The 11,139-nt window shown below is 40.0% G+C and overlaps 1 protein-coding gene across 6 annotated transcripts in view; it reads right to left on the bottom strand.

Annotated features, from left to right (window-relative positions):
- Nucleotides 1-639: 639 nt before the first annotated feature.
- Nucleotides 640-11,139, bottom strand: part of ASXL3 (ASXL transcriptional regulator 3) — a 129,968-nt gene continuing 119,468 nt past the window's right edge. For all 6 annotated transcript variants that reach the window (XM_042869117.1, XM_042869118.1, XM_042869119.1 and 3 more), the window contains exon 13: nucleotides 640-9,334. In XM_042869117.1, coding sequence (XP_042725051.1) covers nucleotides 5,618-9,334 — 3,717 coding nt within the window. In that variant the 3' untranslated portion in view covers nucleotides 640-5,617. The remainder of the gene's footprint in view (nucleotides 9,335-11,139) is intronic.

Here is an 11,139-nt window from a genome sequence, read left to right as displayed (position 1 = left end):
CTGAAAGGGGACCAGCCCAAACTATATATGTAGGGTTAGGGTTATATATACACATACATATAGATATATACTTATGCAATAACTACCCAATTTCTCTATTTCCACTACATGCCAATAACATTCCAATAACACGCCAGACTTCAAAGGATAACTGCTTTGAGAGGTACAGTTTGGGCTGGCCCCCTTACAGGCACTACAGACCTTTAACTTCTGCTGTGAGGATGAGCAATGACAGAGGTGCACATCTGAATGCAGAGTTGTTAGGACCATTCTGGACGGGGTTGCAGATGGAGGGGAAACACTCAGATACACCAGGCATTAACTCTCCAAAGCATGATGATTACTTTCATCCACAAACTGTTCTACTTACAACAACTTAATACATAACACCTAGTTTATTTTACTAATATAAGATGGTAATGCTTGAGTTACATCAGATGCCGTTCAGATTAATTCTTACATCACTGTCACTTACAGATCCTTTCCAGAGGACTGGTTTCTCTCCCATTTCTCTTTCACTGACCTATATGTACATACAGTGGATGTGCACAAGCAGGATCTCCTGCAAAAGGCACTGAATGGAAAATAAATAAACAAATGGCAAACGTTATTTTATCTCTTTATTTTTTTTTTTCCAGAATAGCTTAATATTGAAGCTCAAGTTGTTATTTTCAAGGGACAGAAAAGGGGAAAAGGAAAGGGAGAAGAGAGAAGGTACGAAGACAAATTATTTTATTTAATTTATGGTTTTGTGAGCGGTCACTTTTGGAGGCAACAAAATGTTTTCTTAAAAAAAACAAAACAAAACAAAAAACAAAACCAGCACCATTAAAGAAAGCACGATCCCTGAATTCTAAACAAAACACTGTCTTGAAACAAAAAAACTGCCAAGATGCTTGTTTCCCCCAGCTGGGTTGGGCTGGGTAACACAGCGACGCATAACAGCATTGAACTGTAGCAATCCTGCTGAATTCAACTACACCTCCTTCGGAAGATTCAGAGAACCGTTTTCCAACCTTGTCCCATGGGAATAATATTTTCTTTGGTAGAGGACTGAAGGAGTGTATTTACATCACTGAATGTGGATAGAAAAATATCTACGCATGGCGCACGGTAGGGATCTCCCTACTTAACCTGTATTTCTCATGCATGTGGAGTATGAGTGGATTTCACATTGCTGTTATACTGTAGGAGTAATACTGCCCTATGAAGGCATAGAATGGCTAATGTCAAACAGATGTAAACATTCAGAATACTGACAAAAAAAAAAAAAAAACAGAAAAAAAAAGCCAACAAAAAACATACATACAAAAAACCCTGTACTGAAAATGTGGATTGTGTTAAGTTTCCATAAAGCAGAAAAAATATTTTACAGCAGTACAAGAGAATGATGGCAACAAAGTAAAGCACTTTTCTTGTAACATTCATGAACAGTACAAATACAACAAAGTTATTCTACTGACTAAATTATTCTTTAACTATCAAATATAGTACAAAGCGAAATATTATGTGCTATAAAAGAAGCAGCTCCTTAAATTAGACTAAAAAAACGCTTTTTGTTGCTGTTGGTTTTACAGTGACAAAGCATGATGACCGAAGACAACAGGATTTCATAGACTTGGAAACACTTGGCTACTTGGGTCCATGACAGAGCCACCGAATGTCCCGCAGAGCCCAGAGGACACCCGGCCGTGCTGTGCCAGGAGGCTGGGGAAGTCATTCAGTGCTCAGAGCAGGGCCCCTCACATGCGGCAGCTACAACGATCCCTTTTGGTGGCATTTCTCAGCTCGTGCTTATCCCGGTACTTCACCACACCTTGGAGAAACTGCTCAACCAGAGGCTACAATAACTATTCTGAAATTGTGCGTGTGTTCATAAGGGGAAGGGGGTGCAGCATAAGGTAATTTTACTTCAGAAATTGCATTATAAAGCACCATATGCACCAGCTTAAAAGCCGGGCAAGGAATTGCAGGGCCCTGAAAAACCATCTGCACGTTCCATAGCTTACCCTGACAACATGCACCGCCCTCAATAAGAAAGTCTATAGTACAGAGAATACACCTTTTGCTTTATGGCTCAACCTTGATTTTTGTCTTTTAAACATTGTTTCATGTACTAGACCTCAGCAGGTAAATAAAACGCAAACAGGGAGCATCCAGTTTACCATTTCCTTTTTTTTTCTCTTTTTTTTTTTTCTTTTTTTTCTTTTTTATGTTATTTCAAAGGGAATTTCTGCTTGGAAAACTAGTTCAGAACAGGAACACGCAAATACACACACTGCAAATGCCCTAATGTTATCTGCATAAGTCGCAGGTATGCAATTAACAAAAACAAAGAGGGAGGAAAGAAAAAAGGAGTGTTTCTCCCTTTCACCCAAAAGTGCTGCTTCAGGGGTAGGAGTGGGAGTTAGGAGAGGGCAACAAATTTGGAGATTTACAAAAAAAAAAAAGAAGTAAATAATATGTGCTGGACATTGGAACACGTACGTACACACAGACACAGAGCAGTGTGTTCTCAAGCAATTCTTTCACCACTTTTCAGTGCATAAACTATTAACACCCAATGGTGCAAACTGCACAGTCATAAGAAAACAGAATGACATTGGGCGTGAAGCCCAAAAGAAAAGGAGTCATTCAAAATTAACTTCTAAAGGTGATTGTGTTCTGCTTTAGGACCATAGGTCACTCTTCCCCCAAGCATTTGTGTGATATGAGAATGCAAGAAAGATTTTCAGTCCTACTAAGTGGGTTCCCATATCACTGCAGTTGCTTTTGAATATTTCAATAACCTAAAACTATTTTCTGTAACAACACTTCACAACTGTTGTTAACTAATTGGTCAAATTTATTCCTGGTGCAATTTCAGTGACTGGTGAATGAAAGAAATGGAACTGCACTATGGAAGAGTTTGGTCAGTGGTGTAATACAACATAGCACCATTTAGTCTAATGCCACTTTAAATAACATTTTATCATGACCTCACACATGCAAGTTGCAATCCTGATACAAATATGTCAATCTGACATGAATGAGTTACCTACCACATTAGTCACACTCTTATCCTTTGAACAAAGTAAAACTATTCTTGTGGCTGGAATTTATTTCTGTATGATGTTAGTCAATACAAGAAGTATTTCAAGATGCAAGTACAAACAAATATTGACTTATGTGCTGTGGACAGGAAAACCTGAGCTAGAAATAAGGATTCCCAGCAGGCTAATATAAACACAGGTTATAAGAAGTCTAAGACTGGTCGCTCTCTTCATTTTAAATAGAAGCATCCTACCTATACCAAGTATAAATACAATGCAATACAATTCCAATACAAAGGCTCCTCAAATATGAACTTGATATGCATGAACTGACTACACTCATGCTTACTCATGAGTATTTTCCAGTCGCTATTTTTCCAGCAGCATACCACTGAGTGCAAATTTTCACAGATTACTTCTAGGTTTTTGCTTGGCTGGCATATTGTCTTACGAGGAGACGTGAAAGTGCTGAGAAGCCGTTTCTTAACTCTCATTTCATATTAAGGAGCACTTTTGTATAGAAAAAATATATTATTGTATCAGCAACAAATTTGTTAGTGTAATTATAAATGGCCTTTGTATCACACAGTGTCAAAAATAATATTGATATGTTGCTAATTACAATAAAAGAGAACATCAAGGTGCACCATAGAGCTTCCTATGACAGGAATGTATGTTGTAGATATTCCAGCTCAATGTTAAGACAACAAACGGCATTTATCATGTTTGCAAAAATGGTCCCACAAGGAAATAAATGTGATTCCTCCATTCAGTAGGACCTCACTAATACCAGCGTCACGGAGACCCGTTACATCTTACTAGTAAGTGTGTAAACACAGATTGAATTTAAAAAGTACTGTGTAAAATGTAGTATGCTGTTTCCTAAAATCATTAATTTCCTAAATTCATTCACATTAATTCACAATATTTCAGAATGCCACAGTAACTGCAGCATTATATACTTAAGTAATGCTGAGATCTAAACAGTATTACACCTGATGCACACTTATTACACTCTTATTACATTGCTCTGAGAACTGTGAAAAGAAAACCAGTTTTCTTGAGCAGATTGGAAGGCCTTTGGATTAATGAGGTGCTACTGTAATGGTAAAAATAACATTTCTCTCTGATGCTCACATTTGGGCAGACCCAATCATGTATTAACAGATGGATGATTTGCACTCTACATTCTGTGTTCTTGAAGTGGGAGTGAAAAAAAACCAGGAATTTTCATCTCCCCAGCAACTGCACGTGCTTTATCCCTTTATAATATTTTCCTTTTAGGTGTATAGGGCCCCCAAATTATTGTTTCTCTTATCTGCTGTAATGGTGGCTCACACATATGGAATGCAACTATAGTCCTAAATTTAAATACAGTACTGGATAAATACTGAAGATCACTTTAAAGATGCAGTATCCCTTTAAAAAATGCCTTTTCGCTTTCAAATTTCTAAAATGTAGAGTAAGAGGTCCACATTTCTTTCAGGGGAAAAAAAAAAAAAAGAAAAAGTAGTGCTTAAGAATGATTTTAAGTGACAAAATTCAGATGTTATTTTGAGTAACTCACATAAAAGGAAAAATAACAGATAATCTAGTATTCAATTAATACACAATTAGAATATTTCCTTATTAATTCATCATAAAAATGCATTGATTTTAGACCACAGGACGGCTAAAATATCCAGAACCTATTACATACGTCTGACCCTATATACATTTGGTGCTGACGAACCAAGTGGACAGATTAGAGAGACAAATACAAAGAATATTTGAGGAAACAGGAAAAGAGGCTTCTAATCCCCAGTAGAAAAGTTACTTTCTCAAGACTCTACTGAAGGCAATGTGATTCCAGTGCTGGTCTCACTAACCCATCACTAATACGAGTCTTTCTCAAGGAATCAAGGAGAAGAGATGATAAGTAAGATTTCAGTTCCATAATCTCCAGCAGGCACATGAGGAAACTCTTCTAACGATCTAAATTCCTCATTTTTTGCTAAGTGAGGTGACTATATTTTAGGTCTAGACAGTACAAGTTTTAAAAAAACAATTCAATTAGCAGAAAAACTGCAAAGTAACTGAGAGGCTACCATGACCAATGTGCACACCCTGCCCACATGATGGGCAGCTGGCATGCAGTGTGCAGTTCTGCATAGTACTCAATTTCTCGTAGAGTTAATTTTCCACTGATCTTTAACCGGTAGCTTCTATCAACAATCAAAAAAGTGGGGGAAAATGTGCTGCACTTTGTGCAAATAAATAGGAGCTAGGAATGCCATGCAATAATGCCTTTTTTTTTTTTTTTTTTTAAATCTTTTTATAACAGCATGAATGCTCATAGAAGCTTTGGTGGCAAAGCTCTCAGTTTTTTTTAAACTAGTCCTACAGGTTTCCTCTTCTTTCCTGCAAATGGCACTTAGGCCAGAATAATTGAATTCTGAAAGCACCAAGAGGGGGAAAAAAAATAACAAAAATAAACAGCCAAACAACTAATTGCAAACTGTTAATGGCCTAAACTGTTCCATCCCTCCATTCCTCTGCCTTATTCTCCCGCGTTGACAAGGGATACTGCATCTTTGACCCAGTCTCTACCGTACAACCAGGCAAGCTACACACAGTTTGGAAGGCCCTATGCAGTCATCATGACAGAAGGCGCCACAGCCTTTGCACACGATCATGGCTTTCAGCCTGCAAGAGCATTTCAGTTCCAGTTCATCGGCATTGCTACTGTCAGAAAATTTCTGAACCGGCATCTGCACGTTCTGGTTAGACAGGCCCGTGGCAGCGTTCGAGCCACTTCCTAACATCCCAATCGATTTCTCAATTGCAGATGCTGCCCTTTTGAAGCTTGTGCTACCGAAGTGTATTGTTGGATAACTTCCACAGAGCTGCTGCTGCTGCTGCTGCTGCTGCTGCTGCTGCTGCTGCTGCTGCTGTGGCTGCGGGTGCTGCGTCTGTATTTTTGGAGCAGCAAGTTGGGTAAAAGGCTTCTGTGGCTCAGTGAGTAAATAGGAAGAGAAATCTGCATTCTTTAATGCAAATGTTTTTAACTGTTCTTTCACTTCGTTCTGATCATAGGAAGCTTGTTTCATGCCCAGTTCACAGCTGCTGCTTAAACCTTCCTCAAAAGAAACAGGTTCAGATTTTATATTGCTACAGATGCTTGCTGGCTGAGGCCAACTAAGTCTTTTTGTGGTTTCCATAGTAACTGTCGGTTGTTTTTGATCAGAGGGGACATCTACATTTGGGTGAGAAGGGGGAAGTGGGGGCAGGGGTGGGGGTGGAGGGGGAGGATGCACTAAGGTTTTACTCTGGAGCGTCTGAGAGGCACTGGCAATGTCATCACCTTCCTTAATCTGAATACTAGGGGAAAAGACACTTCCTAGCCTCAGCTGGTGAGCTGCTGTAGAAATATTCCCATCTCCCAAGCTCTTCTGTTCCAGGTGTCTGCTAAAAGCAAATGCATTGCAGCCAGGTGGGCCTTTTGATGTAGCTTGCAACAAAGATGCCGTGGGAATCGGGCCTCTCGCAGCCATGGACATTTGGTAAAAATGCTGTCTATGTGAGGTACTAGCTTCTGCATGAAAGCTGCCGTTTTTATCAATGTGAAATAAGCTCTGCTGGAAACTGCATGAAGGCAATGGCCTCTTCTGCTGCTTGATCTCTGGGCTGTGAGCGATGCGGCTCTGAACTGCATGTTTGTTCAGCCACTCTTGTTTAAATGGCTGCCCATGCCCTAGCTGGTTCATGCTGGAACTAATTACACAAGGAGTTGCTTTAACATCGCTGTCCATTGACACCTTCCCAGGCTCGCATTTAATTTGAGCATGTTCTCCTATAGTCCTGGCCATCCTCTTTTTTGGATGGTTTTCACGCTTTCTGATTTGTAGCGGGGCTATGCTGCCTGCTGTAAATCCTTTACCATCTGGGTTAGGAGAACTGGAAGGATGGTCACCAATATTTCTCTCGGACACCGCTGTTTTACATACTGAGGTAGTTTGCAAAGGCAAGGGAAGCCTGCTAATTTCTAGTTTGGCTCCTGATCTGGGCTGCGGCAGCACTTTCTCTAAAGGCAGATTGCCTTGCAGTAATTGTGTCACTAAAGGATTGTTGGCCTCCACTGATGAGAGGCGACAGCTTGAGCTCCCAGCACTTGTAACTCTTTTGAGGGTTTCTGTTGTCAGGGACAGGGAGTCATCCATGGAATCCGCAATGGGTGCCTTGGCGGCCTGTGCTGGCTGAGCGCTTGGGGCTATTTTTGTGGGTTGGGCGGCCATTTCAGGGCCTGTGAAATCCTCTGTGTCCATCCTGAAGCACTTGTCAGACTCGTTAGTTTCAGATTTAACAGGAACAGCAAGGCTTGTCAAAAGATTCCTGGATTGCAGCTCTGACATTTGCGTATAACCGGAAGGTTCGGTTTTGACACTTTTTAAGCAGTTTTGTTCTGCATATTCCTTATGCTTACTGGCATTAAGATGGCTGACCACCGGCTGGTCTGTGCTCATTGCCTCTTCATCATGCCAACAAATTCTATTGTTAGTGCTATACTGACTGACACAGGCAGCATCTGCTTCATTTTTAAATGCTGAAGGACCTCTTAACTGCTCAGAAAAACCTTGGCTGGGAGTAACCACCTCAATTAATTTATCCTGGGGAGCAAGTGGCACTTCTCGAAGACTTGAACAACCTGCCTGCAAGTTCTTGCTGTCTTGCTTTGCTGTAACGTTGATAAAGCTGGAACTGTGCTCAAGGCTTTCATTAGAGACTACTTCAGGCCTGCTTATTACAGACACCTGAGAACAGGCTATACTTTGTAAGGCAGCTTCTGTCCGCACAGGTCTGCTCTGCAGGTCAGTGCTGTTCTCTGCATTTTCAATTGAAGAAGAAAGCGACAGACTGGAATTCAAATTTGTAGTGTGGTCAACAATGACTTTGCAAGGTATAGATCTATTCATGGCAGTTTGTGTATAGCTCACTGGCTGAGATTTACCCGAGAGATCCATTCGGTTTCGTGCTCCAGAACTTTTGTCTAAGAGATCAGCATTTAATTTAGTAGCATTATCGTAGGAGCTTATTGTCACCATGTTACCAGTAAACATTGAAATGGGTGGCCTTGAGATAGAATCTGCTACTGCAACAGCCTCACCGCAACTTAAAGCTGACCTGACGGTAGTGTGGATGGAAACAGCGCTTTGCTCGTTACACCCTGTTATGGCTATCTTATCAGAAGAAAATCTGGTGGTAGTCCCCACTGGGGGAATCAACACAGAACTACCAGAGAGATGATTTGGCAAGTTATTTGCAATGGATGAAGCTGGCACAGCGGCATAATGACCGGAGACTGCATTATTTGCATTGCTACTTGGTATTGGCAACCTTTTGTCATCGACGGCATTTGATAAAACTGTACTGTCTATGGAGACCGGTACATTACTGTTATCAATACATTTTGGTCCAACGGCTATGCATGGAGTATCAGCCCCTTGGATGGATTTCAGCATTTTTATATTACAAGCTGAAACTGCTGTGTTCACACTGTCAACAGACATTAAAACAGAGGATTTATCAACAGAACTTGCAAAAGAAAGTTCTTTAATTGCTCCAGACATAGCAGTGCTGCAAACAGACACAGAGACTGAACTTTTATTATAAAGCACTGGCACACTGTTCACACTGTTACTTTCAGTAGAGGTAGATGAAATAATTTTCTCACACAATTGTGGCATAGGTATATTCTCATCAGAACTGTGCACCGGTATCTCAATAGCAGTTTCTGGTAATGTAGCTGTGTTAAGTGACTGCTGTAATAAAGTGGTAGTCTCACGGTGATGAGCAGATTTGTTGCTAGGGGACCTGCAGTTAGGATTAACTATAATGACACCGGTAGAACCTTCAATCTTTGTATCAGTAGACGCTGATACTTCTAGAGATGAGGTACTTTCCTTTGAGTTGAACTGTGACTTCGATTCTTTATTAGTCTGGAGTAAATGAGCTCTGGCTTGATGCTTTGCAAATAGCTTGGCCTTTGTTTGTTCCTTGATGTGTGCCAGCGTTCTTGTCTTCCCACCTTCGCATGGAGTCCCCATTGCTCCAGAGACAATGCTTGCAGCTGCGGCCACAGCTGCTGCAGCTGCTGCTTCTCTTTGGGCTCGTGCTTGCTGAGCTCTTGCTTTGATATCTGCAAGAGTTCTAGCCCCAGTGTTCCTTCCACTGCTGACCGATGTACTTGGGGAAACTCGAGGTTCTGGTTTTGAAACAGGTTGGCTCTTGATGATAAAAGGTGGTCCAATTTTTGAAAGTTGAATCTAAAGGAAGAAAAGAAAAACAATAAATTGAATCAGATCAACGACTTTAGTTAGCGTCACTTGTTGTCTCTTACAAGGGTCAGAACAAGGTGATGAAGGGAATTACTGTTCAGTGCCACTGGACAGAAAAATGTTAGAAAGTAATGATGTTTGCACTGCATTATTTTCTCATTGTCCAGCAGCACAAACTGACACCTGTTTTAGCCTACTCATGCTGCTTTCTTGACAGGAGGAAAGACTAAACTGGAGGACTACATGATGCTTATCTGACACAGTTTATCAGTTCTGTTCTATCTGCGTCTAACTGAGAAGATGAACAGGCCTAGTGCAATAATACTGGGAAAGTACTAAGCATTTGCTACAAACACATGAAAAAATAACAACAGTGCAGTGCTTTTGCTCCTTAGCCTCCAGTGACTAAGCCATTAGGAACAGCCTGTATTCCCCTTACATACCAGGCAACAAATCTTGCCTCTAGACAGGATGTAGAAGTAGCACCAGTACAACCACTGAGCTTGTTTTTCACATTATATCACAGAGCACTTTAGAGTACTATAAAAGAAGTGAATCACCAAGGATACATCTTTCTCATCCTCAACTAGAATTTTAAGAAACTCACTTTAGTACATCCCTGGAATACCTCCTACACTACTGCATTTCAAAAACAAAAATCTCAAACCTTCAAACATTAAAAATGCAAACAAGACATTAAATACCAAAACCTTTAAGCAAAGTAATAATCTCTAGAATCACTATGATTATTTGTGTTTTCTAATTAGGCACACCCGCTTTCAGGGTTAGAGATTAGAAATCCTGGAATCACTTTGTAACTTGTATGCTCTTTTAGAATGCCCAAAGCCTGGCAAGAGAACATTTCATTTTTTTAAAAAGGACATAGATTTACTGACTGTCCACAGTAATAGGATTTAGTGTTTAGTGCTATCACTTCTTTCCTGAAAGGAGCTGGAAAAAAAACCTACATAGTATTATTTCTAACAAAAGTAGTCATAAGGTATGACAGCAAGTGAAAGTCTTATCAGATTTAGGAGAAAGGAGGTTCTTTCCTCTCTTTCAATAACAAGCAAAGTGGTTTGTTGGTGAGATAACCCAAAAGCAAATAGTTTTTCCACAAAAAAACCCATCTTGAAATGATCGTTCAAAGTTATTTTTGGAAATGCCTGCCAAGTTTTAATATCCTCATTCACTGCTTGGAGCCATCAGGTTTTGTTTGATATGACTGTGCAAGACTGACGGTCTTCAGACAGCCCAACTGATGGACTCACACAGAGGGCTGGAATATTTCACTCTTCCTAGCAGTTAATGCCACTAAACACTCATCGGAAGGTGAATTCTGATTTTGTTTACCCCTCTTTGGCATATTACATAAGAAATAAGGTTATTATTTGAAACCAACACCTTTCATCGTCAGGTTTGTTCCTCAGTTGTTGAACAGATCAATTAAAATTTATATTAACATATTTTAAAGAGTACTGCAAGCTTACAATAACTTCAAAACATTTTGCTTTCTTTCTCAGTGCCTTTTTTTCCCTCCATTTCCCACTTTGAATCACCAGAACTACTAAAGCTCTAAGTGCTTGATTATTTTTACTATTATAGCCATGACTTTTTTTCTTCCCTAGTGATCTACATTCCTTTGGCTATAGAGAATTAATAGAATTTATTAGGCTAGATAAAGACTTTCCAAATACGAAAGAATATCAGTAAAACTCAGAACAGGCTAACTTCCAATTGCATCACTGCTCATAAAAATAAATTAGTTGAAATAAGCTGCTGCACTAGTGATT

The sequence above is a fragment of the Lagopus leucura genome, unplaced genomic scaffold, assembly GCF_019238085.1.
Source record: "Lagopus leucura isolate 7727_CA_CO unplaced genomic scaffold, USGS_WTPT01 Super-Scaffold_100002, whole genome shotgun sequence".
Classification (NCBI taxonomy): domain Eukaryota; kingdom Metazoa; phylum Chordata; class Aves; order Galliformes; family Phasianidae; genus Lagopus; species Lagopus leucura.
This window is presented reverse-complemented; position numbering and strand designations above follow the sequence as displayed.